The following is a 27,828-nucleotide window of genomic DNA, read 5'->3' as shown; positions in this document are numbered from 1 at the left end:
TATTTAGTTAATAACTGTAACAGGAACCGTTTTTGAACTCAAGAATACATGTTTGACATACAATAGATCACCTTTAATGTAAAGTATGTGTGTAAATGTTTAGTTTTTTATGTAAAGCATGTGAAGTTTTTGTTTTTTTTCATTTGCTGTGTGTCATTGTTTCTCTATGTTGACTGCATGTAAGTGACTAAAGCAGGGTTTCCCAAAGACTGGGTCAGGACCCACAGATGGGAGATTTTTTTTGGGGTCCCAAATGTATGTGTTTATGTTTGTTTAAAACACATGTAAATTATTTATTTTACTAATTCATTATGACGTGTGTTACAGACAAACTACATTATGCTCTTGTCATGTAAACACACTGATTGCATCCGTGTGGCTGAAGCAAAAATAGAACTATAAAAAAAGTTAAAGGAGAGTAAAAGCCAAGTATAAAGTTTTATGTACAGTTTTTTTAATTATTATTGTAAACTTTACTCTTTTTAAATAACATTTCCATCAGCTCAATGCGGCAAATTCTTCCTGTTCGCCACGATTAACAAGTCATTTTAATGCTGTGTTCACACCGGACGCGACGCAAATTTGTCATGTCTGACGGCCAAGTTGAAATGTTTCCATGGCCAGTCAGTGCTGGGAAACACCACACAGCACCGCAAAACCACACAAGATGACGGCGTCCCCTCTGCCGATGCTTCCACAACAGAGAGAGCAACAATGCTTTGGTCGATGGTAAAAAGAAATGCCCGTTAATTTTGTTTAAAATACGGGCAACTTGCAACCAGGACCGACGCGACAAACCGCGTTCAGTGTTATGCAAACACGGCATAAAGAAGTTCGTTAACACTGTTAGAGAGTTTGTCGTAGTATCCCGTGGCTGCCGTCAGGGGGCGCTGGTCATCTTCTCCTGGCAGCTGTCCCACAGGCTCAGCAGCCTGTTGTCTTTGTTGAAGCAGAAGTCGGTGAAGTCTCGGAGCAGACGGTCGGCCAGCCTCTCGTCACCCAGCACGCCCGTCCTCCACGCTTTGGTGAGCATGGTGTTGTACGCCCAGTAGTAGCCGATGCGCTCCTCGCTGCCGAATGGCCCGTGGCTGTTGGAGGTGGTGGAGTTCCGGCGCCGGCGCTGCTGCCCGCTCGAGTACTTCCTCCTGGAGTACGGCAGCTGCAGGAACACGGTGCCTGACAGAGAAACAACAACGCACTGTGTGTGAGTGTGTGAGTGAGTGAAGGCTCAGAGTGTGTTTTCATGTTGTAGTTTGACGTATCAAACCTGTGACGTGGATGTACTGAGGCTTGTTCTCAGAGGGGAAGTTGAAAGCTGAGGCCGAAAACTTGTCATGCACGAAGCCAAATCTGGAAGAAACAAAATTTCAAACATTAACTGAGAGTTTTCAAACACAAACACATTTAGATTAGATTATTTATAGTCATTGTACACAAATACGAGTAAGTACTAAAATGTAATAAAATAAGAATAAAAAATATAAACTAGGACCGCTTGTAGGACTCTGTCCTTTCATAGTTCTGTTTATGTTAAAGCTTTCCATTTTTTATACCAATCTTTTTATTAGTTTTTTCTTCTCCAGACAAAACAAGGTAATATACACAAGGCAGTATTAACATGACATATGCACAGTAAACTGAAGCTTATCAAGAAAGAAAGGAAAAGAAAACCCCAACAATAACCCCCATACCCTCCCAATGCCCACCCTCCAACTTCCTGATGAGGTTATGGTGAAGTTACCACTGAATGGTGGTTAGTGCAGGTACAACATGACATACACATACAGAATAAACATTCATACACACATGTACATGAGTAAAAAAAAAAAAAAAAAAAAAACACCAATGACTGAAAAATAATTAATTAAATACATAAATAAATAAGAAATAAAATAAAAAAATAAAGGGGGGGTTGGGGGATCTCACTCCATTGTTCAACTCCGCATCGTCAGGGTGATGGTAAGCTTGTCGCTAATCAGGGCTAACAGAGGGTCCCAGGTCCTCCGAAAGGATGTCACAAATCCCATTTGTGAGGATCTCAACTTCAACTTCTAGCTGTAGACAGCATAAAACTTCATGTAATCATCTATTATTGGGGGGGAAGCCAGAGTGGTGAAGGCAATGACACGCTTTGCAGTACCAGACAAGTTTTCAGTTGGTGGTAAACCAAAAAAGGCAGTGAGGGGGTTCAGCTCCAAAATCATGTCAAGTGTATGTTAAAGAGTCTTAAATATAGCTGACCAGAAGTTAAACAGCCTTGAACACAACCAGAACATGTGCGAATGGTCAGCTGGAGACTGTTTGCAATGTTACCGGGGTGGAGTGGCTCAGTGGTTAAGACCGGTACCCTGTGTGCGAAAGACATCGTGCTCGCAAGTTCGACTCCACCCCTGGCTGATTGTACTCACTTCCATTGTAAGTCGCTTTGGATAAAAGCGTCTGCTAAATGACATGTAATGTTACCAGCATCGCTGTGATCAGAATATATTCTAGCCAATTTAGCATTGGTATAGTGGGCTCTGGAGCACTTTACATTGTAAAAGGCCATGTCTGGCACATACAGTATGGATGAGGAGTGGACCAGTTTTAAAACACTTCTCCACTGTTCGTCATCTATGCCCACCCCTAATTCCTGCTCCTGGACACAAGAGGCCGATTCTGTATGGTGGAAATCAGTCCTTTCTGATCAGCATCAAGGGAGAGAAATTGGTCAATTTCCGCTTCAGAAGTGTGGAAACTGCTTTTGGATGAAGTGTCTTACTTGGAGGAACCTAAAAAAGTGGCTATTTGGCAAATTGTACTTAGCTGACAAGCTAAGTCCGAGACCTTTGTTCGACCATGTATGAAAAGTGGGGTCAGAGCAGGAGGGGAGAAATTAGTGATTATTCAAGATTGGAGTACGGGCCGAAGCCCTAAACAGAACATGTTGTTTCCTCAACTGAAGCCAAGACCTAATTGTGTTGGTGACGACCGGATTGTGCGATACCTTATGAACACTTATGGACACCTGTGAGCAAATCACAGAGTGTAGAGAGCAGTGGGATGATGACATTTCAGTGTGAGCCCAAGGTGGGCAGGTTTCAGTAAGACTGCACTGGATCCAGTGTAGTAGTTTAGTGATGTTGCAGGCCCAGAAATAATGACGAAAGTTCGGAAGTGCCAATCCCCCTTCAGATTTGGGGAGCTGAAGACTGGATTTTTTGATCCGAGCTGGTTTATTCTGCCAGATAAAAGCATTGAACTGTCGGTCCAGGTTAGCAAAGAAAGATTTGTTGAGGCAGATTGGAATATGTTGAAACAAGTACAGAAATTTGGGAAGGATAACCATCTTGACGAGATTAACCCCCCCCCGCCACAGATAAAGGAAGGGCTGCCCATCTGGCCAAATCCGATTTACACTTGTCTAACAGTGGCTGGAAGTTCTTAGGGAACAGTTCCCTGAAAGAGCTAGGAACAAATACCCCCAGATATTTAAATCCCTCTCCAGCTATCTTAAAAGGGAATGTGGTCTGTGGGAGTGACCTCGCCAAATTGTTAACAAAGAACACTTTGCTTTTTTGAATGTTTAATTTATACCCTGAGAGGCGACCAAACTGATCTAAAATTGACAATATTGGAGGAAGAGAGGATGAGGGGTTTGAAATCAACAACAAATGGTCATCAGCATATAGAAAAAGTTTGTGGACCAAGCCATAACGGGCGATACCTTCAAACTCATCTTGGTTTCTAAACCAGATGGCTAGTGGCTCTATGGCTATGTTGAACAAAAGGGGCGAGAGTGGACACCTTTTTAGCATTTACCGAAGCTAATGGGGTAGCATACATAAATTTAATCCAGGATATAAAATTAGGATCAAAGCCAAATTTCTCTAAGGCAAAGAACAAATAGCCCCACTCCACCCTATCGAAGGCTTTCACAGCGTCGAGTGCCACTACAATTTCTGGAGTGTCTGATGCACGTGTAAAGATGATGTTAAACAGCCTTCTGGTGTTTGTGGATGTCTCCCTGACATGAATCCTGTCTGGTCAAATTAAATTATGGATGACATAACCTTCTGGAGGTGGAGGGAAAGAATCTTCATCAGAACTGTATAATCAACATTCAAAAGTGAGACTGGTCTGTAGCTGCCACAAAAAGTGGGATCGCTGTCCTTCTTTAGAAGTAGTGAAATTGATGCCTCTGACAGAGTTACTGGCAATCGGCCTTCCTTAAAGGGGACATATTATGCAAAATCAACTTTTTTTTAACATTTTAATACTTATAGTTGGGACTACCAGTCCACTTTGGCCCTACCAGTCGCCAAAGTGTGAAAAAACGAAGACTCAGTCATGTTTTCGTGGTCCCCCTTAGTGTAAGTATAGGAGATAAAACACGCAATGTTGAATTTCCTGCGCATTGTGACGGCAGAATGCGCATTTCACCACGAATGTTGCCACCCCACCAGGAAGTTTACTTCGAGAGCTCCACCTTAGCTCCACCTTGTCCCTATAAAATGTGAGGTGCAGGCGAGGGAGGAAGAGCGGTATTATGTGAACGCGGAGGGACAAGTGTGCTGTTCGTGGCTGCACAGTGGAGCAGTGTCTTACACAAACTTTCAGCCTCAGAGGATTTGTGTGTCCAGTGGATCAGTTTATATATGAAGCAAATGTGCCGGATAAAGTCAGCAAACGTGTTTGCGGCCAGCGGTCTTAGTTATTTAGTTAGCGACCGTATTTCTCTGACATACAAACACACATTTTTAAGATAAGGTCAAATAGAGCTCATAACTGACCATTCTGACACGTCCTGTTGCAGTCTACATACTACAACTTCTTCCGTAGCTTCCTCTTGTTCAAGGTCGGACTCTGGTTCAAACATATATGATTGAACCGCAATGTTTCCTCCACCAGCCATGTTCCTTCCGCGGTTCACGTTCAACTGTTGTCATGGTAGCGTGAGCGTGCCGGCGTCGACACACCCCCTGGAAGAAGTGGGTGTGTGTTTGCCTGTGTCTCATTTGCATGTAAAGGTTTGTGCCATTTCAAGCAATTTCAAAAACTTTAATAATTCTCCAAATTTGTAACAAATATTCTTCTCCCATAACAAATAAATAAACAGGCCACAACATGACTCAGCTAAAATTCTGTTGCTGACTTTTATTTACATTTATTGCTGCCTGTGCATAGTGAAGCATGCGATATTTTTTTATCCAATCCAATGATTTTGATATCAGGCCAACGCTGAGTATTGCATTGGCTCATCCCCAGTTGTTAACAGCTTCATAAGTTAAAAGGTCTAAAATGACTGAATGAAATGTATCGGACTGATATCTGATACTGAAACAGGTCTGGGTTCAGATAAGATACTACCTTGGTCTAGGGCTACAGACTATAAAGTTCCTGACCTGTAGAGTATGGCCTCCTGAAAGAGCTGCATCCTGTCCCAGTACGTCTCCGGTTCAAAACCTGTGTGACGCGTGAAAGCACACACACGGACGCACACACACACACAGATACGTTAAATGAACTGCACACATCGCACGCGTGACACAAGCAGAGTCTTCAGTCCGGAGGTCAGTTCACCTTCAAATAGGTTGTCGCTGCCGTTCTTCAGCAGACACTGGACGTTCAGGGGGATGAAGAGATGAGCTCTCAGTGGGTCGCCGTACAGGTATGACGTCAGCGCAAACGGAACCTCCAGCACTGGCACCAACAGGAAGCCGCACGACGCTGCCTTCCTGTGCCAACCTTGAACCTGACACACAACACAGCTCAGTGAACACCAGCAGTTTATCTGACAAATCTTTCCACGCTGAGACAAGCTACATAACAAGGTCTGATACTGTATGCCGATATATCGGTATGTATCGATATCGATGTATATAGACGTTTTTCCCTGTGCCAAACTGCAGAGGTAACTAAATATTTTTAATTATTATAACCTTTATTTAAACTCCTTAAGCTCCTTAAATATATTGAGCAACCTCATTTACAATACAAAATACAAAAAATTTGAAAAATACATTAGAAAATCCAAAATATCAAAAAGTAAAATGACAAAAATAATGAAAACAGAGAGGTCTAGCTAAAAACGGGAGCAGTTGGAAGTAAAATAAGATGCAATTATGGATTTAAATAATCCTAATGATAAGTTTCAGATGGTTTTTCAGATGGTTTTGCAGAGTGTTGCAGGTGCACAGTAAAAAAAAAACAGGATTTTCAGAGGGAACCTGCAGTGTGAGCCAGTTCTTTGAACATGTATGATGTTTGAATGATTAGCTTTGTAAAACTCTAGTTGCTGCATGGTGTGCGTAAAGGGAAAGGGAAGATCTCATCATGAGGAGAACAGGTGAACACTGTGACATTTTTCTTCAGAAACTGGAAGCTGCAAGTGAACAGTGTTACCATCTCAAACAGCACTGCCGCCGTCACAGCCATCCAGTGCAGCTTGATCTCAAAGGCAGAGTTCAGGGAGAAGTTTCCGTGGTAATAACAGCTGCACCACTCCGTGCGGTCACTGCGGTTGTTGACGTCCACGTCCAGAGTGACTGTCTTCTGCTCCGGGACTGTAGCAGCTGCACGAGGGACGGAGGGAGACAACAGAGGAACACCAAAGGACACACAAAGGAAGCAAGAGAAGGAGACATGGATGGTGTGAAGAGCAGAGGTGGAAGAGACTCACTGTCAACACTGAGGTGGAATTATTAAAGAAGAAATGTTCAAAACCTTTTGATGTTTAGGGACCACACACACGAGAACGTGCTCAGGAGAATCCGCTAAAATTTCTCATTATTGTTTGGTTCCAGAGCGGTGAAATCTCAAAACTAATACGTTACTTTTGGAGGGGCAAAGGATGACTCTCATCTCTCTCTTGCTCTTGCATTTGCCGTCGCCATCTTTTGTTGTCGTCGTCATCTTGTGTTTGGAGATTGTTTGGCCTGTTCACTTTATTTTAAATTGAATTTTCTTTTCTTAGAAAGAACGCCCTGGCTTGAGTAAAGGTTTTTTTTTGTTGGTGTATTTCTGTAACAGCTACAGTTACAGAGTAGCATTTAAAGTCATTTTTGGCGGGGGGGTTCTGAGTGGAAACAATTCCGTGAAACCATTTTTAAAACAACAGGTAAAGTTCTGTTTCTGTGTGGACAAAGCCTTAGTCAGAAAGGAACTGCCACAGTACTGACAAATGAACGAAAGGTTAATAATAATACTCATCCATTTCAATTTCATATATTTGGTCAATTACAACATAATTTATGGGAATTCTATTCTCTTTCTCTTCTATAATCAGCCACTATTTTATTTTCTAACATAAATAATGTGTGAAGAGGAGAAACTCTTCACGTGCACATTAATACCAGTCTGAACGAGGTCAAAGACATAATAACAATAATAATAATAATGATGACTATATAATGAGCTGTAAAAAGATGAATCAACTCAGTGTTACAGTGTGAGACTTTCCCAGGAAACCACAGTATCTCCAGTGTCAGGCAGAGAAGAATGAAAGCGGAACAAATGTGCAGCGTTGTTAGAGAAGCTGATGCTGCTGATGCTGCTGTGACCAGTGAAGCTTGTTTAATGTTGAAGCAGTCATACGAGGAGAGAAGCAGAGACACGGTTCACAGCCCTGTGACACAGTGCTCTGTGTTGAAAGAGTTTGCAGGTGAGGAAACGGCACGCCATCACTGCACGACTGAACCACAGCCACTAACTCCACAGCATAAACACCAGCCACTGCTGCTGGATCTGATCCACAGTCGTTCCCTGTTTTTCACCGGAAGTCGGAATTTAGGCATGATGTCAGCCCTGTGGTGACCGTGTTTCAGGTGTAATATGTGTACGAATTATAGTGTACGAATGAGAGTGAAACAAATAAAGTGCAAGTGCAATTAATAGTATAAACAGCAGTGTTTTTTACTATTTATAGGTTTAAGAGGTTGCTCTGACTTTCCAAGTAGGAAATCCAACCTGAGGGGGGCGCTACAGTTGGGAATTCCCACCTAGGACCTCAGAAATTCCGACTTCCGACTACAACTGGAACGCACCGTAATCACACTGCATGCACTTGATTGGTCGGTGTGCTATAGAAATTTGATGACATCACAGCTACGTCTACAGACACTCTCTGCATGCTCTACACAGGTCATGTGACATCACGACCAGCTGATCATTTACAGCAGATCTACAGTCCAGTGCCATCACAGCTGAGTCCAGTATCAACGATAGCTATGTTGTGTTACATGGCGATGGCGATGATCTAAGATGACGTCGTTGGTGAGTGTTCGGCACATTATTTTGAATTTGTTGTGAAACTGTAACCACTTTATTTCTTACTCACTGAACTGCATTCAGCTTTCATGGCCCCTTAATGGATTTGGTCAGTGTTGTAAAGACAAAGAGGGCAAAGTCCCACTCTGACCCCAACACACGGCATCTCACGTCTAAAGAACATCAACTAACGATTATTTTCTCGATTAACCGAGTACTCGCCTGGTCCGTAAAATGTCAGAAATGTTGAAGAATGTTGACGGGTGTTTACGGAACCTTTTCAAATGTCTTGTTTTGTCCACAAACTGAAATTATATATAGTTGTTATAAATAGTTGAATAGTTCCGATAATCACTGTAGCCCTAGTTGATTGTGCTCTGGCTCCGTCTTTGTCAAAAAAAACCCTTTTACTCACTCATTAACATATGTTTTGTTGAAGCCATTTCATCTCATTTTTACAGACTAACAACCACTGTTGCAGTTCAGGACCTAAAATGGACATGACTCTCAGCACTGCAGTGATTTTTCTACACCTGAAAACATCCAGGCAGTTTTCTGGGACAAACTGAAAACAAGGTGCCTGAGGTAGATGGAGATGAAGCCTGAGAGTTCACCTGATGTGATGGTGGATGTTGGCTGCCATTTTGTGCCCAGCAGTGGAACGACCAATCAGAATTTCTGTGTGTATTCATGGACAGCCAAGATCCTGAAAGCAAATGCTCTGTGCGACACATGTGGAGTAAATACTGGACCCAGACTGTGATGAGGACCGGTGTGTGATCTGCATCAGACTGGACTGGAGTGGTGTGGGGGGCTGAGGTTGGAGGATTGGGCTGGGTGTACCTAGCAGTGCGGCGGCCTGGCTGCGTCCTCCAAAGCTGCGGCTGAAGGAACTGTGCCTACTTGCGTAGGAGGCAGGCCGGCTGGGCAGCCGTGGCAGGAGGAAGGCCGGGAGGTCGCAGGGCTGCGGCTCCTCCGACACAAAAGCCACTTCGAACCACTTCCGCTGGAAAAGTGCAAAGTCCTCCAGCGCTGCAGGGGACCAACTTCCTGGTGCTGTGGAGGGGAGCTGAGACGTCGGACCTGCAGAGGACACAATACATGAGCTACCACTTTGCACATGTGTAAGATAAGAACCAGTGTGTATTTTTTAACCTATTCACCATCTTTTTCTCCTCCTATGCTGTAGAAGTAGAAACCGTAGACAAACGTGCGCATTGCGTCTCCAGAGGCGTGTGACACCAAACCTTCATCCAGCAATTTCTGCACAAAGGAAAAACAGAAAACAAGATTCGTTCTTAAGACTATAAACATTCATTATGTGAAGATGCAGAATCTGTATGGGGACAGGAGTTTGGTGCTGTAAGTCTCCTGGTGTATGTGTACAACCATACGCAGAGAGCTGTTAACCCTTCACGAGACCTTTTTCCTTGAATGGAAATACCATGAATGGTTCCTTGTCCATATACAGTACGTATAAGAATATAAAAGAAAAACACAAATAAAGTGAACGTTATTTTAGAACCTTCTAGAACAGTGTTTTCCAATCCCGGTCCTCGTGGACCGCTGTCCTGCATGTTTTACATGTTTTCCTGCTCTAACTCACCAGACTGATTTCACTAACTTATTTAGTTTTTGAGATATTACTGTGGATGCAGGAGAAGACCGAGATGTAGGACCGTACTTTTCGTACTTCTGGAAGTGCACTTCAAATTTTAAACGTCGCAGGCCTCCAATGATTGGTCAAATTTCATGGTAATGTAGTTTTGGTCTCCAGAAGTTACCAAATAAAGTTCTTTGCCTGGTAAAGGGTTAATAGAGATTAGCCAAAAAACATGTTAATTGTGGTAAAATAAATCCAGTTGTAGATGTTGTCTCTTCATTTCTGTGTCTCTCGTTGGACTGAAAACGTCTTGGAGACTTGGAGTCTCAGGCGTCTGCTCTTTACAAAGGAAACGCCAAAATATTGACCTTTACCTGCACAGGATAAAACAGCTAACAGGTCAGTACACACTGCACACAACCATGAACCATGGTGAAAACAACGCTGTCAAACCCAAACCCAGGCATTTACTACTTCTTTGCTCTCGCAGACAGCTCCTACCTGCATAACATCCACAGCCATCCCCTGTGTAGCCACGCCCTCCATATTGTTGACCAGCCAGTGAACGGCCTCAGCACTGATGAAGCAGTTGAGCGGCAGACCTTTCTGCTCTGGGAGCAGCTGTACACCTGTCCTGTAATGCCAGAGAGCAAAGACACATTAAAAACCACCTGCACATGTCCAGTTTGAACGACTTTACAATGACTTTACAATAGATTCAAACACCAGCTGCCTTCTCTGCTCCCCTAATACACCACAAACATTACAGTTTCCCCCCGGTTTTGGAGTGTGAGATATAGCAGAAAAGGTAAGTCCAGATCTGGCCAAGACCAAGGGGTTGTGAGTAGTTCCTGCAAAGAGAAGCAGCCCCAGCACTGAGCGTTGTGGCATCCCAGTGGAGTAAGTAAAGAATATGGATTTGAGTCCTGTGACACACTGGATAGCAGATAGCAATACACAGCTGCCTGTTAATGTAAAGACACAAAAATACACGCAAGAGATAAACCTCACGTGGGATGTTTGATGGCTTCCAGGATCTCCATGGGTGTTGAGGAGGAGAGAGAGAGGGTTCCTGCTGCAGACTGGCCACTGTGAAGAAGAAGAAGAAGAAGAAGAAGAAGAAGAAGAAGAAGAAGAAGAAGAAGAAGAAGAAGAAGAAGAAGAAGAAGAAGAAGAAGAAGAAGAAGAAGAAGAAGAAGAAGAAGAAGAAGAAGATGATAATTATGAATCTATTAAGAAACAATCAGCTATTGATGTGCATTTGATGATGTATAATATATATATATATATATATATACACATATACATAGCCTATTTATTTAGAGGCGAAGACAATGCTTTAAGCCTGGATGTGACTTATTTGATGCTCTGAGTGTCTTTGTTTGCTAATCAAAGGCTTCCAATTTATTTTCTTTGTCCATGGTGTTCAATTGTTTTAATGAAATTAACAAACAAACATATCCTCCAGGTGGAACACCTGCTCAGGCAAGGATTAGTTCCTTTTGTTAGAATGCTAGTTACATTCGGTCAGATTGGTCCCTTGTGGCGGCGCGCTCATTCGCAGCGGCTCTGATCAGTTGTATAATGACAATAAAGATGTTTTCCTTTCCTTTCCTTTTCTTTCGTATTTATAACCTCTTTTCATTTGGCTTCTACACTTTGGGACGTTTTTTAAAAATGCAATGAAAACTCAAATGTGTTAGTTGTTTTATTTCACTTCATCTTTGGCACTTAGATTCTGACCTGAGCTTTTCCCAAAAAAAAAGAAAAGCTGAAACTTGGACTCGTCCCACCACGGAGCAAGTTTTGAGCGAGTTTTTGGAACGAATGAATGAATGAACTGAAGACATGTACAGCCTCCTCTTTACATATTGCAATTACAGTGACACAAATGTTGCATGACAGTTTCTGGGCTCGATGTTCACACACATTCAGCAGCAGTTTCTGCACAGATTCTCCAAATGATTATGTACTGTAGATTGTCAAATACCTAAATTCTTTGACAATCATTTCACAAAGTTTGGCACAAAGTGGTGAAGACTAAACCTTTGGTGAACGGTCCTGGGGCTTTAGAGGTTAGTAACTGAGAAAATATTCATAAAATATTAAAATATGTCATATTCATATCCAAATTAAACTTTATCTTTACCTTTTAAGTCAATTTTGTATGCTAGTTTTTCAGTGAATGCTTACCTGGCATCTGTGCCGCTGCTGGCTGCAGTCTCTCCTGTAGGCAGCGCTGTTGCTCCACCTGTTGCTGCAGGCTGGACTCCCTTATCTGCAGCCTCGCTGGCTTCAGCAGGCAACTGCACAAACAGTATGTTTAAGTACTTCACTAAAGGTTTTTTTATGTGTTAAGAGTTTCCCTCTTACACCTTTACGCACAGACTGTAAAAATTTAAATAAAAGTCAGCAAAATTTTAGCTGAGTCATGTTTGGGCTGTTTAGTACAACAATATTTGTTAAACAGTTGGACAACTATGTCTTAGAAATGACTCAGCATAAATGTGCTAACAGCTTCACACGTTCATAAATGCTATAAAATGACAACACATGTCCACAGTCTACTGAATCTTCTTCTGGGGAAACAAAGTGGATCCGTGTCTTACACCTCTCACACACGTCAGACAAGTGACTGAAAACAGTCGTAAAAATATCCAAATTAAACTTTAAATTCTAAAGTCAGCGTAGGTTTACAGGATCTTTCCTTTGTTCTGTGACTGTGATGCCACCAGAGGGGAAGTGAGAAAATCACACAAAAAAAACACACAGTCATGACATCATGCATGCAAACATGATGAGTAAGCCTTTAAAAGTGACTCATCCAATCTAAGGGACAACTACTAAGAGTCTACTTGTGCATGTTACTAACACCAGGATCACACTTCATGCGTGAGGTGTAATCACTCGCCACAGGCGCACAAACAAGATTTTTCACTAAATGTTAAATGTGAGACTTTTTAAAAGCCTTTGTCATGAGGCCATTTTAGTCTATAAGGAGTGAAACATCTGGATAAGACGTGGGAGTTAAGAGGAAAACATGTGAGACAAATACACTGTTCCTATGTTCAGGAGACAAATTTTTTTTATTTTCCTTACTGAAACTAGCAAACATTTTATATTATTTATTATATATTTTCCAGTAAATTAAAGTTTTCACAATAAATTAATCAACATGGCTCACTTAATTTGATCTATTATGGACTGGGTTGGTGTAGTGGGTGTGTGGTTTTTCTCCGGGTTCTCTGGCTTCCTCCCACAGTCCAAAAACATGCAATATGGGAATTAGCTAAATTGGACAGTCGAAAATGACCGTGTGACAATGTGAATGTCAGAGTGAATGGTAGTTTGTGTCTATGTGTGTCCCTGTGATGGACAGGCCAACTGTCCAGGGTGTGACCCCCCCTATCGTCCTATGTCAGCTGAGATTGGCACAGCTCCCCCCGCGACCCTCCGGTGGGTGATAAAGCGGTAGATAATGGATGGGTGGTCATGTCGCCAAAAAAGGTGATGTCTACAAAAGAGAAAACGAGTAAGAAGTTGTTAAGAAGTGCAGGCCAGAGAAAAAGGGGAAGGCAAAAAATGTGCCTGTGTGCTTTAGGTATGGCCCTAAAGCACACATTCCATCACCGACACAGACTATGTTGGAATGAAGGTGACAGTTTTACACACTTGACACATGTGATCCTGGTGTTACAGCGACAGTATTAGAGTCTACCTGCAGACACTACAGGACGAGCACGACAGAATCAGAGGGAGCACTTGCATGCTCATGCACTCATGCAGAGTTGAGTCAGAGGAGCTACAGCACAAGATGACACACACAGACACACACACCGAGCTTCAGCAATGCCCAGCAACCTCCGAACTGACCTGAGAGTGATAGATGTAGGTGGAGCGTGGACTACGTATAAAATCCAAAATAAAGGCAGTGTCCTGTCAGTATACACAAAGAACATACCCCAGGATCAAACACCCGAAGCCCAGGAACAGAGCAGAGGCATGAGGAACAGCGCAGATGATAGAGGGGGGAAAATAAAAAAACAGTAAAAGCGTCAAAGTGAAGAACCGGCAAACAAAAATCACTTAATCAAAGAAGCTGCCTCTGCTGCTGCTGCTGGATTCAGTAAACTCAAGATGTGTCAGCTAAAGCTGAATGAAGACGAACTGAAGAAGAAGAACCTCATCGCGATCCACACGTATTGTATTGAGGCGACGCTCACCTTTCGGGGACTGTCAACATTTGTTGGAGCTGTGGCAACAGTAGCAGGGTCACTGACGGCTGTTGAGGTCTTCATCTGCTGCTGCTGTTGCTGTTGCTGGTGCTCCTCCAGTGTCCTGAGAGGAAGCAGAAAGAAACACAGTGAAGACTGAGGTTCAGGGCTCTGCTGCTAACAGGTTTTTCCTGTAGTCTCTGAGAAGCTCACTTCTGATTCTGCTCCATCTCCAGCAGAGCCGACAGAGCCGACGTGCCCTTCTTGCCTTGTGGCGGAGGAACAGGCTCAGAGAGATACGAAGGGAGAGGATTTGTTACCTGCAGTCCTTTCATTGGCGTGCCCTTTGGCTGAGGGAAAGTATGGAGAAGACGTGTCAGATGGACTTTACTTCATGGATCTCTGAAAGTCTGGAGGTTCTCACAGAATAACAAGTAAACAAACACTAAAGTCTGAGTAAGGAGATGAAAATATCTACTCAGACTTCGTTAACACACAGAAAGAAACTGTATTAGTAACCACCATGTCAAATTTGAATGATTAAAAAACTTAAAAAATAAGGTTTCAAATCATGTAAAATTCAGCAACAATCTCCAAAAATCTCTGTTTGTATAGAACCTTAACGTAAACACTGATGTGAGGTGAGCTCACTCTGATGATCCTGTCGGAGCGATGGCGTCGCCGGATGCGGTTGAGACCTTCCAGAAAGCGGACGAAACCATCCAGCAGCACCCACTCACTGCTGCCGCCCACACCGGCACCTGCTCCCTCACCGTAAACGTCCCAGTGACCCTCGCCGTCCGCCACACGCCGAGCTCCTCCGGCCGGCAGCAGCAGGAAACGAGTCCTCCAGAACTTGAGAGAGTCAATCAAACTGTGGGGGGGGGGGGGGGGGGCCGAACAAATCAAGACAAGTCATTCCAACAATTATATGTCCTTTAAAGCACCATCAAGCACTACCATCACCAGCACCATTCCTTTACCTGAAGTCCTCAGAGCCAGCAGAGCAGATGTACTGGTCCAGGTAGTTCCACTTGTATTCCTCCAGTCTCTCGTGGCCAAACTCCACCCAGCAGGAAACAAACTGAGCATCACAGTGTGGAGGACACAGGCTGTAACTGTACTGGATCTGAGCTGACTCGTAAGGGTACCTGAAACACACCCACACACACACACACACACCCACACACACACACACACACACACACACACACACACACACACACAGCTCAGTCTGAGTCTATAAATATAGACTGAATGTAAAAATGGTCCAGAAAGTGAAGCACGTGGAATCAAGAGCTGGTCGAGAGGGTTACATCTGGTGTCCAAACTCTTGCCAAAACACTAAATTGGAGGCTTCAAAACAGCAGCTCACAAACCAATGGGTGACGTCACAGTGTGTTGATGCTCATCTATATTATACTACGTAAGAAACTGCCTACAGACACCAACCTTTCAACCTTTTTATTTGCTTTGTATGAGAATGATTCATTGTTGTTCACCTCTTTACAGAGTTGTGGCAATGAAACGACGGTGAGCAGAAAGTGAATTAAGATGACACTGTTAATAAGACTCGGGTGTACTCACTTTGGCAGATAGCGAGTCACAGTGATTATTTTGTCTTTGAGACAGACTTTATGGAAGGTGCGACCCATACTGAGCCAATAGACTGTCTCCTCCTCTTCTGCCCGGCGTAGAGCGACCAGACCTGAAAACACACCAGCAGATGAATCGGTGTACCTGTACACATGAGTGATTTCAGTAAATATGCTACACAGTATGTAGAGAGACACTGTCGGTTGACTTACCTCTGGAGTAAAGAGGGCTGCTGCCAAGGGGCGTGGCTACGGCAGGCTTTGGTTTCCTGTTACTGGGCTGGACGATAATTTGGTAACCCTGCATCAACCTCTGACAAATAAACTCCTCAAACACCTGAGAAGCACTCATCACTGGACCTTCATCCTCTCGCCTGATGGAGATACACAAAATATGAAAATAATAAATATATAATATATATATAATATATAATATGCTAAAGCGATACACACAGGTGGGCTTGCGAGCCAGTCAAAGAGTAGGCTAATGTTATGTTTTGAGTGGATGGCGAGCACTGTGCGCTTCTCCGTATCCAATGGAGCCTGGATCATTTCTCGACGCACTCCCCACATCCAAGTAATGATGTATGCAGTGTTACCAACCAAGCTGGCAGACCACCAAACCGTAGTAAGGAGACCTCCGAAGACCGCTAGCTCCTTTAGCTCGGATTAGCTCATTGTGGCAACAACACATTAAACCACAGGACTCTGTATGCGTTGAAGATCTGCACTTTATCCACAGCACTGCAGGCTGATACACAGCCTCTTTTATTATTGTGCGGCTCTCACAATAAGAGGAATAACTCAAAATATGCAGGGTGACAGAGATATTGTCTCAATAAAAAAACATTTGCACAAAGCAAGCCGATCCACTTTTTTATGTTGATAAGATCATTAAAATGAGAAAGAATACTGGGACAAAAAGAAATCAAGAGACATTTAGAATAGATAAAAAATGTGCAATTAATTGCGAGTTAACTCTGACATTAATGCGATTAATCGCGATTAAATATTTGAATCGTTTGACAGCACTAGTAAAGATATTGATTTTTAAAGGTCTACCTCTCCAGGTCACTGTGTGGCAGCAGGTCATAGCAGCCCTCGGTGTAGTCGTTCTGCAGCGCCTGCCGGTCAGGGAAGTAGTCAGTGGTGAGGGGCAGACAGGCCGGCGTGGTCAGAGACTTCCAGTCCACCCCAACCGTGCAGCAGAAGCTGGGCACTGTCGGGGGTGCAGACAGCAGCAGGGCTTCAGGAGCACCCACACCACACACACACAAACACACACACAAACAAATCCCCACAGCAAAGACAAGTGCATGTACCCAGTGTGGAGTGGTACATGAGTGTGGGGGGCAGGGAAGCACAGTGGAGGGGGTAAAAGAAAGGAAAAGAGTAGAGTAGAGACAGGATGGAAGGGAGGGAAGATGCAAACATGACAAAAAAAAGAAAGTAGAAGAGAGAGGGGGAAAAAAACACAAGTGTTATTGTACTGGCCGCATCTCCCCCTGCTAGTGATTCCTGGGGCGGGGGGGGGCTGTGGTTGTGCAGCGGTGATCAAACATGCAGATTGTGGCTCTGTGGCAGTCAAGTCTGTGATCAGCATCACGGAAAAGCAAGTGGAAAGTGTTTCCTGAGCTCGACGACAGTGAGTGTGACTGAGATAATTCCATACATGCAAACACATTCACATGGTGAGCAAAAAAAAAAACCCAACTCAACATGCTGTGCAGAAGAAGAGAAGGTACATGTTTAAAGGCAAATCAAGAGAGGTGATATGTACTGCACACACTGCCATGCAGGAGGAGACACACGCACCAGAAACAAGGTCAAAGTGGTCATTAAATTATTACGTAAAATGAATTAGGTGGATTTAAAAAGCCTGGTAAATATCTCTGATAATCTGAATAATTAAGTTACAGATCGACAGGAGGAGGCCCAGAGAAAGAAATAGAGAGAAAAGATACAAGTATACAGAGGGAGAGGAAGAGGAGGTTGACTCCAGACCACATGATCTGTAAGAGTCTTTTATACCTGCCACCCTGGGAGACAGACATCTGCTGGAGAAACCTGCCTGCTGAAGCTGAATAAGCCCTCACAGGTGAGATAAAGACACACCTCTAAAGGCTTATTATTAGTATTATTTACATCATGCATTAAGTGACGAAGGAAATCAGCCTGATCCTGACGTATGACACCGTCTGTGACTAATCGAACGGGCAAGGTGGACTCACTTGGATCTGATCCGATGAGGGAAACGTCTTCAAATGAGGAGCCATGGTTGGTCAGGGTTCCTGTGTACCAGACCAGAATTCAACAAAGAGCGGAAATCAAATAAAAGTGCTATCGTGTTAGAAAAGTGTGTGTATCACCACTGTTGTTGCTCCCTGGGCTTCCGGTGAACTCGTCCACTGCTCCGCCGATGTAAAGGCTGCTCTCTCCAGCTTGTCGAGAGTTTGTTCGTCTTCAATAAAGACACGTGTGATAATAAGTATTCACGTTACACTCACTGTTTCAAGAATTAAGAGTATTTACGAGGGATGTGTTTGCTGCGCGGGACCTTCCAGTGGCCTCCTGATAAGCCAGCTCCAGCAGCTCAGCAGAGGTGTGTGCAGAGTCTCTCTGCTGGTTGCCCTGCAGCTCCGCCATGTTCTGTCTGGTCTGGTGATGGATCTGGATCGCCTCTCCAGATGGACCTGAAGATCAGCAGTGGAGCGTCAAAGAGTCAGTCACCTTTGAGCTACAGTATCGTACTGTTAGTAAACACAATGTATGTGTTCGTCTCACCAACAGGGAAGGTGTGCATCCAGCGCCGGCGGTTGGAGGTGAGCTTCATCGGCATCCTGGACGGAGTAAAAGGGTTTATCAGAGCCCTCTGTGGAGTGTAACCTCCGGGCCGGACGTGCAGCGTAGACTCTGCACTTCCCACGGTGAACCTGCCAGGGGCGCTGGAGTCGCGCTGAGAGTCCATCATCTTCTCCAACAACTCTGAAACGACACAGTGTGAACTCAGTGTCAGCTACAGCAAATCAAATCAATCCATGACTCACAAACAAACCATGGTAGCTTGTGGCCCAGTGGAAAGGGAACTTGGCTTGTAACCGGAGGGTCGCCAGTAGGGCTGGGGTACCCCTGAGCAAGGTACCCAACCCCCATTGCTGCTCGGGCACTACCTAGAATTAGGAGCCCACTGCTCCTAATTCTAGGATGGGTCAAATGCAGAGAAATAATTTCCCTAAGGGGATTAATAAAGTTAAAAAAAAAAAAAAATTAAACGACGCTGCTGCTGTGTGTCTATCACTTCATTTTGTGATTTCTCTTTGACAGAAAATGTCACGTGATTTAACAGAGAGAGAGAGAGAGAGAGAGAATTTGCACAGCTGCTTAAATCGTTTTTCATGTATTCAAATTTAGCCCTAGACACTAAAATGACTACAGTCAACACAGGTTTATGCAACAGTGTTGCCCATGTTACGTCTGAAAAATAGGCAACGCACACATGTCTAAGATCCCATGTGCAGTGTGAACACTCATGTGAAAAAACGCAGCTGCAATGTGTATGCATGTGTTCTCTCTTCCAGGCTTAAGAATAGAAAACACACAAAAAAGGGGAAAGAGATCCCACTCACCCAGCACACACACTGTTCACCCCCCTCCCCTCAGGCAGGAGGCTACGGAGCATCAGGAGCAGGACTACGAGACTGAGGAACAGCTTCTACCCTGGAGCTGTCAGACTCCTGAACTCTCTGTACTGTACTTTGCACATGCCCCCAGTACCGTACACCACCCTTGCACCAAATTCTTTTTTGCACAGCACCTTACCTCCAGAGGTTTAAAGTTTTAATCTTTTTTAATTTATATTTTGTTAAGTTAAACTGTTGGTTCTTCTTTTCTTATTTCTTATTCTTCTTTATTGCTAGGCCGACCGGGTTCTGGAGAGACTGATTTTCGTTCTGACCTCATGTCTAATGTGTGTTGGTATGACAATAAAGGAATCTTGAATCTTGAATCTTGAATCTTGAACAGAGAAAATGTGATCTCATCAGCCTCAGCCAAAATACATAGTGGGCGAGAGCAAGGGTTTATTTTTAGCCTTTTTATAATCCTGTCGTCAACCCTTTTACACAAAATAAAACTTTTACTTTGTAGTCCTTGTTTCTGAAGATTAAGAGTCGCGCAATGGACATTTTAAGGTGTGTAAGTAATAATGGACGCAAGCTAAACCTAGGTCGTTTTTATTTGAAAACTCTTTTTCACATATGGGTGTAGACCGAGTGCTCACCTCTGGTGCTGGTGTATCCCAGAGAACTGCTGACTTCATAATGGGTGGGAGCCATGCGAGGTATGAGCAGCATGTTGGACACAGGCCCCAGACTATCATCCGAGGCCAGGCTGCGCTGCTCTTCAGGACCACCAGAGAACACAGGAGGCGACGCTCCGATGCCTGCGCCGACTTCCACCGATCCCCAGCTCTTCCTTCCACTAATCTCTTTGTCCCGAACCATTCTGAAAGACAACCAGTCAGTGACGCTCGACAGAGAATGAAGCTCCACGAACACACGGACAACTCTCTCCATCTGTACCTGAAGTTGGTGGTCCTCTGAATTCGTGAAGGACCAGGAAGTCTGAACACCTGAGCGTCATAGGCGTCGTAGTCTACCTGTATGGGCAAGCTGTTGTCAGAGTCCTTTGGAGCGCAGAGAGCTGAAAGAGGAAAAATGAAGACATGAATTTTTCCTTGACAATGTGTCAAGACATTAAAAAAAAAAAAAGACGTCAGAGAGACAAAGGAACACAACTCACTGTGGTCTCTACTGTTCTTGAATTGTTCTGCATGAATCTAGAAGTGATTCAAATTTAAATTAGATTATTAAAACTCATCATCATTTTTGAAGTGCTGTAAAATGTGAACGTACCTTATGGCCGGCCAGTTTGATTCTGGGAGTGAAGGAGCTACAAGAATTGAGACTTTTGGAAGTGTAGAAGCTGTGAGCATTGAAGAGAAATGTCAATAAATACCTTCATATACAGTTTGCAGTGGAGTGGGTCTGTGTGTTGTCTTGCCTGTGGTTGATCCAGTGAGGCAGATTATAGTCGTCTCCCACACGAGAGTCTCCAGATATTGATCTGTTGTGCAGCTACGGAGAAAAAGACAAACAGAATTACGAACAAAACATGTGATCTAATAAGGCTTCTGATATTAATGAGTGTACCAGACCGATCAGTACCACTCCCTGAACATTTCGGCCATGACTGCAACACTAATGCCATGTTTCCACTACTCAGTTCCAGCACGGCTCGACTCAGCACAGGTTTTCTTTGCTTTTCCATCAGTGATCGTACCTGGTAGCTGGTACTTCTTTTGGTACCTGCTCTGACAAGGTTCCAAGCGAGCTGAGCTGATACTAAATGTGACGTGGACAGACCGCCAGGCCACAGATTGGTCAGAGTGTTGTCACTGGAAGAGACGTGAGCGCGACATCCGTCACAAGAATCAAACCGAAAAATGATGATCTGTAGATCAGTTAAAAATCCTGAAAACATGCTGTTAATCTCCAACATTTAACGTCACAACCCCTTCTGCCATATCTCATTCCAGTGACTGTCAGACATAGTCTGTTCCCTGGTTGTGCAGGAAGTACTGAACGATTCCGTGAACAAATCTTTTTAATCAACTGATTCTGATGATTCAGTTACACCGAAAACGACTGCTTTACAAGTCACACGTTTGTGTGTGTGTTACATATAAAGCAACGACACAGCAGTTTCATGCAGCTGTGCTATGGTGACTCCACCCACGTTAAGAAGTTAATTGAAAACGAATTAAAACCCTGTAGAGTCGTGCTGTGCCGGTACTGAATAGTGGAAAAAGTGCCATGACTGAGAGTCTACACAAACGTTTACCTTGAACAGTGGTACTGCATGCAATGGCTGCTCCCCCATACACACCAAGTCTACTCCAATACCTGAGGAGGTAAAAAGTACAAGTCACCGACATAGCTCACATTGAAACGCTCGTCCTTAAACACGGTGTGTTTGCATGGTCACACTCACCGTTGTCAATCATTCGCTGTTTGGTGAGGATCATCAGCAGGCGGTCCACTTCAAACACTCCCACCCCAGGCGTGATAACAACTGACATCTGTCCGGTGCGGTCAAAGTTTCGGTTGATGTAGTGCTTGTCAAATACTGTGGGAGACAGTATTGTTTTTTTTTTGTTTGGATATCAGGTAAGATATTAAAGGAGAGGTTCACAATCTCTCATATCTGTCTAAAAGTGATTGTAGGATGAGAAAAAAACACATACTGTTCACAGGAAGAGAACACACAAACTCTTCAACAAAAGGAACCTCACAATTGGTAACTAGCATTTGTCACATAAGGCTTGGACCGTACTTTCCGCCTCTGTGTGTCTGCGGAGGTCGGCTAGAGTCTCTGCAAAGGTCATGCATGTAGACGATCACGTCGAACACCGTTATATTTTGACACTTCACTTCAATCAAATTGGTGATGCAATTTTGTCTTGTTTAATAGAGACAAAGAAGACAATGGTAACCAGGGACGGTTGCTACCCACACAACTCTGTGCTCAGACAATATGAGGGCAAATGAGTGCAAACAAACGCTAGACTGACATGGACCCTCATTTTTGGCATGAATGAGATGGAGGCCATCCAAAAATGTCTCCACAGACATGGAACCATGGCCTAACTTAAAAAACCTGATAACAGTGGTTTAGAGCAATGTTTCCCGAATTTTCTACATGAGCACCCACCTTTTTTAAAGATGGCAGAACTATCACAACCTAAATCACAATATAAAGCAAATGTATTGATTTACAGCCATTTTTATTACACAAAATATCTTTCTGAATCAGTAAACAAATAACTTCCAAGACTAAAACTTCATTTTATGTATCGTATTTATTATACATACACATAAATCTTAACTAAAGGTTGGGAGAATTATGCTTATTAGTTTAGGGGCTTGTTTTTGGGAATCACTGGTTTATAAACCAGTCCTTTAGGATTCGGGTCGGATACGTACCGTTAAATGAAAGGTTAATGGCCTCCAGGTAGTTTCCTTGAGCAGCAGTTGAGTTATAACCCACAGGAAAACCATCTGACATGAGAAAAAAAACCCAGTATTTGAGCTGCAAAAAAAGACATCTGATCCAAACAATGGACTTGACTCGCTCGCTACCTGCTTCTTTCAGTCGCACCAGGACAGGATACTGGATAAAAAGCTTCTTGATGGTGACGAGCAAAGACGTCCACTCATCTCGTCTCTCATTCTGAGCCACAACCCTGATCAGAAAACAAGTTTTCCGCCTGTACTTCTGTTGAGCTCTAAGGTAAAGACACCATGTCAGAAAACCTACCTGTAGAAGTCTTCATAAAAACGCCCCTCGTGATCCTGCCTGATGGAGCTTCGCAGAACCTCAGGAAATTCATCTGTGGAAAACGGAAACTCACCTGAGTTTAACCTTGTTGCTGACACAGATGTGAGCATACAGACAGAAGACTCACCAATACTTTTAGCATTGTAGAACGTCCGTGAGAAGAGGACAACTGTCACCTCGTGGCTGCAGTTCTTCTCCTGTAGGAACATTAAACAATACTTTTGTTATCAACGGATAATCACGAGGTCTATAAAAAGAAAAAAAAGAAGAAACAAAACCCTCACAAACCTTCCACTTAGCAAAGAGGTCAGAGAGGAACCCGTTTACCGCCTTCTCAAAGTAGAGATCACCTGAGACAAACACGGTTCGAGCAGAGCCGCAGGTCAACAAGCAGAGAACCTTTATCTCAATCGTTAGAATTTCACCTACTCACAGAAGTCGAGGAACAACTTACCATAGATGTCAAAGTCCCACATCTCACAGCTCATCTGGATGAAGATGTAGACCATTGCAGACGTGGATCTGAACACTACCTGTGTCATGAGATCATGGGAGGGAGGGAGGGAGTTAGTTGGTAGATAGGAAGGTAGGAGGTATGAGGTAGGTAGGTAGGTACGTACATAAGTAGGTAGGTAAGTAAGTAGTAAGTAAGTAGGTTGCAGTAGGTATGCACATAGGTAGGTAGGTAGATAGGAGGTAACCGGTAGGAAGGTAGAAGGTAGGTAAGTAAAAAAAATGAAATGAAATGAAAAATGAAACAATATAATAAGTCTCATCTGCTTCCAAACCATATCTTCATTCGAGACTCACTCTGGTGTCTTCACTGATGTAACCACAAGTCACTTTCTCTCCCTTCACCCAAAGTTCACTGGCCTGGGCTCTGGAGAAGTAAAAGTGTTGTTAGTTTCCTCCGTGTCTGACTGTCACTCATTTATTAGCACTTTATCCTTCACATAACAGTCACAGAGGGCTGGAGCTAATATATAATATATAATATGTCCAGGTAAAAAGACCAGGTACATGCAGGGCAAAGATACAGACACGAACAATTACTCACGCTCACAATTTAGAGTTTCCAACCAACCTAATTTTTCAAAAAGGAATGAAGAGAATGTTCAGTACCTGATTCCTGCAAACTCCACTTTCTGTGTCACATACGCACACGTGGTAACCTTGAACACAGATGTCACACAGTTACAATCCCCCATGTGTCTTTGAGACACAGTCAAACATGAACCTTGACACAACCTACCAGACTCTTCTTCAGCCTCCACATGTCTCCCCTGCCTATATACTGGTCTTTAAAGGTCAGCTCCACCAGGTCCAGTGTGACATCCTGCGCGGACACGACTGTGTGTTTAGTTGCTGTACAGGCGGTGACGAGAGCTGCGCAGGTGCAGTGGTATGACAGTGAAACTTACCTTTGGGTCCACAATGTTAATAATGACATCCTGATATGCACGAAGCTTGAAGGCCTGCGCTACAGTCTGGTCCACACTGATCGTCTCTGAATGGAAACACAATGTCCAATCTTTCACGAGGTATTTTTGACTATTTGACAAACTACAGCCTCGAAAGAGACCATGGTAATGAATGTACACAACCCAGACTTTTGGGGTTTTACCTTTCTGTAGATCCTCTTTCAGGCTCTTCACTTGCAGCAGGAGAGGACTGGGAATACCAAAGCAGACAATCACACATTATTGTCTCAGCACTGACTGAAACCCACCTGTATATAGTGTATACATGCACAATGCTCACCTGTATTCATCTGTGGGGTGTGCTATCTCAATGATGTCCCGCAAACTGACTTGAGGGAAAACTTTCGGGTTCACCACCAGCTCGTCATCTGCTCAAAGGGAAAAAAGACCTCAATTAAAATCTTTTCAAAAGAGAAAAATGTATGATAATTTCTTAAAATAACAAATTCTCACTGACCACTTCCACCAAAGCCCTTCTTGTGGAGAACGAGCTTGTACGATTTGTTGGTCTTCATGATGAAGCTCCTGAGAGAAAAAGTCGGGTCTTTAAGACACGCTGTGTACACTTTTAGAAAGCTACATCGCAATGACAGCACATGCTTATGAACATCAGTAGTAAATACAAGGTGTAAAAAAAAAATACATGAGGGATTATAGCAAGAATGGTAAGAAAAAGAAATAGTAAAAGTACACAAAATACTGTCTTTTTTTAAAAAACATGAAAAAATGTTTCACATTTTGTAAAATTTGTTTTCAAAAACGTAAATTTGTCACAAACTTTGTAAAAGTGTTTCACATTTTTAATTACGGTTTGCACTTCCAGGCTACCGTACTTCATTGACACTCTTGCACGCAAAACTTTTTTGTGTGTGATTTTTCTACATTTTATGGACCAAACCAAAACTCAATTGTGAAAATAATCGTTAGTTGCAGCTCTAAATTTAACATTAACAATTCACAGCAACTGCCTTACTGTGGGAGCTTTTTATAGCATTATTTAATCTCATGACCTGTTCAAGGCCCAACTTATTAACATTTGTCTAAATGTATTGTTATGTCGTTGTGTACCTCTTAAGGGTTTTTTTTTTTAAAGTAGAAACAAGACTACTTTAACAATGTCAAGCTCCAGCTTTCTCAGGATGTGTCACCTCGTCTACTTGCTTTGTTAACATGTGTGTTGTACTGCATTAGTACAGGAAATGTTACAGATATAATAAAGTGAGCTTGTTTGTGAACAAGTGAACGGGTAAAACATGGACAGAGAGAGAAACAGAGACGAGTCAGTACCTGAGCAGCCTCTGCTCCACAACAACTCTACCTCCACCAGGGTGTTGACATTAGCGAGACTAACGCGTGTCAACCATGACAAAACTTCTCCGCAAGTTCACTAACTTCACTACCACGAGCGACAACTAACCACACCACGTCATGCTCGTTTAAAAAAATTACACCTACGTAGTTGTACTACTGTTTTCTTTAGCGTGGAAATATGAGGGCAGCTAGCGCGCTAACGCTAGCTCACGCTGGACTGGAGCTACTTCCTCCAGCGCAGACGAAACGTGAGACGTGATTGGTTCGGGTCCGCTCAAAGTGTCTATGGAGAAGCAAGAGGGCTCACTCCGCTCATTTTCCCACCAGCGATCCTAAAACTGAAGGATTGATTTAGAGCAGGGCAGTGGCGATGTTCCAAAAAAATTAAAATAAATGCTACCATAGCGAAAATCGACAGCGGTATAGTTGAATATCACCATAACAATATTTGTCAGGGCTGAAACATTTAATTGGTTAATCAGTTTGAGAAAACAAGTTTTCTGATTTTTTTTTAGCTCACAGATTTTTCTGTTTCTTTGACCAAATAAAGAAATCATTAAAACTGGATCATTTTTGACAAAACAAGACATTTGAGGACATCGAAACCCTGATCAACATGTTCTGACATTTTATGGACTAAAGGATTACTCGATTAATTATGAAAATAATCGTTAGTTAACTTGCAGCCCTAATATTTGTGCAATATTTCACAGAATTTCACAATAACAGTAACATAAAACAATGTCTTCTTCTTTTCCTTTCGGCTGCTCCCTTCAGGGGTCGCCGCAGCGAATCAACCTCCTCCATCTCACCCTGTTCTCTGTATCCATCTCTCTCACACCAACTAACTTCATGTCCTCTTTCACTACATCCATAAACCTTCTCTTTGGTCTTCCTCTAGACCTCCTGCCTGGCAGTTCCAACCCCAGCATCCTTCTACCAATATACTCACTATCCCTCCTCTGTACATGACCAAACCATCTCATTCTTGCCTCTCTGACCTTATCTCCAAAACATCTAACATGTGCTGTTCCTCTGATTGACTCATTCCTGATCCCATCCATCTTCGTCACTCCCAAAGAGAACCTCAACATCTTCATCTCTGCTACCTCCAGCTCTGCTTCCTGTCTATTCCTCAGTGCCACTGTCTCTAGACCATACAGCATCGCTGGTCTCACCACTGTCTTGTATATCTTTCCTTTCATTCTGGCTGATACTCTTTTATCACACATTACTACCCCTGACACTTTTCTCCACCCATTCCAACCAGCTTGAACACGTTTCTTCACCTCTTTTCCACAATCTCCACTGCTCTGGACTGTTGACCCTAAATACTTAAAATCCTCCACCTTCTTTATCTCCACTCCCTGTAGCCTCATGGTTCCACTTGGGTTCCTCTCATTCACACACATATATTCTGTCTTGCTGTGACTAACCTTCATCCTTCATCAACTAACATTCCTCTCCTTTCTAGAGCATATCTCCACCTCTCGAGCTTTTCCTCCACCTAGTCTCTGCTCTCACCACAGATCACAATGTCATCTGCAAACATCATAGTCCATGGAGATTATCTGTCAATCTGTCCATCACCACCGCAAACAAGAAGGGACTCAGAGCCGAACCCTGATGTAGTCCCACCTCCACCTTGAACTTCTCTGTCACACCTACAGCACACCTCACCGCTGTCTCACAGTTTGCATACATGTCCTGCACCAGTCTAACATACTTCTCTGCCACTGCAGACTTCCTCATACAGTACCATAGTTCCTCTCTCGGCACCCTGTCATAGGCTTTTTCCAGATCTACAAAGGCACAATGCAGCTCCCTCTGACCTTCTCTGTATTTCTCTACCAGCATTCTTAAAGCAAATACTGCATCTGTAGTACTCTTTCAAGGCATGAAACCATACTGTTGCTCACAAATGCTGACCTCTGCTCTCAGTCTAGTTTCCACTACTCTTTCCCATAACTTCATTGTAT

General features: G+C 43.4%; 1 protein-coding gene across 12 annotated transcripts; it reads right to left on the bottom strand.

The window, feature by feature from the left end:
• Positions 1-432: 432 nt before the first annotated feature.
• On the bottom strand, positions 433-26,088 carry depdc5 (DEP domain containing 5, GATOR1 subcomplex subunit). 12 transcript variants are annotated; one of them, XM_058623674.1, is made up of 43 exons: positions 25,826-26,087; positions 24,996-25,063; positions 24,819-24,906; positions 24,682-24,728; positions 24,479-24,564; positions 24,310-24,393; positions 24,180-24,229; positions 23,868-23,937; positions 23,512-23,590; positions 23,346-23,407; positions 23,185-23,254; positions 23,037-23,109; positions 22,859-22,962; positions 22,703-22,777; positions 21,711-21,845; positions 21,561-21,622; positions 20,721-20,794; positions 20,573-20,642; positions 20,460-20,496; positions 20,240-20,360; positions 19,939-20,162; positions 18,444-18,644; positions 18,217-18,352; positions 18,029-18,120; positions 17,891-17,950; positions 16,722-16,905; positions 15,873-16,033; positions 15,652-15,772; positions 15,048-15,215; positions 14,716-14,938; positions 14,278-14,414; positions 14,074-14,188; positions 13,724-13,786; positions 12,044-12,156; positions 10,862-10,939; positions 10,352-10,484; positions 9,411-9,510; positions 9,091-9,330; positions 6,385-6,554; positions 5,563-5,734; positions 5,385-5,445; positions 1,268-1,350; positions 433-1,176 (listed from the first exon to the last, which is right to left on the bottom strand). In XM_058623674.1, the coding sequence occupies exons 2-43, from the start codon at positions 25,051-25,053 to the stop codon at positions 881-883; spliced, it is 4,776 nt and encodes a 1,591-aa protein (XP_058479657.1). In that variant the 5' UTR covers positions 25,054-25,063; positions 25,826-26,087; the 3' UTR covers positions 433-880. The 12 variants fall into 12 exon arrangements, 11 of the variants coding, with proteins under 11 accessions (XP_058479657.1, XP_058479691.1, XP_058479675.1 ...); XM_058623708.1 differs by having other exon boundaries at positions 9,151-9,330; XM_058623692.1 differs by having other exon boundaries at positions 16,722-16,878.
• Positions 26,089-27,828: the final 1,740 nt, after the last annotated feature.

Source organism: Solea solea, chromosome 1, assembly GCF_958295425.1.
Source record: "Solea solea chromosome 1, fSolSol10.1, whole genome shotgun sequence".
NCBI classification, from domain to species: Eukaryota; Metazoa; Chordata; class Actinopteri; order Pleuronectiformes; family Soleidae; genus Solea; species Solea solea.
This window is presented reverse-complemented; position numbering and strand designations above follow the sequence as displayed.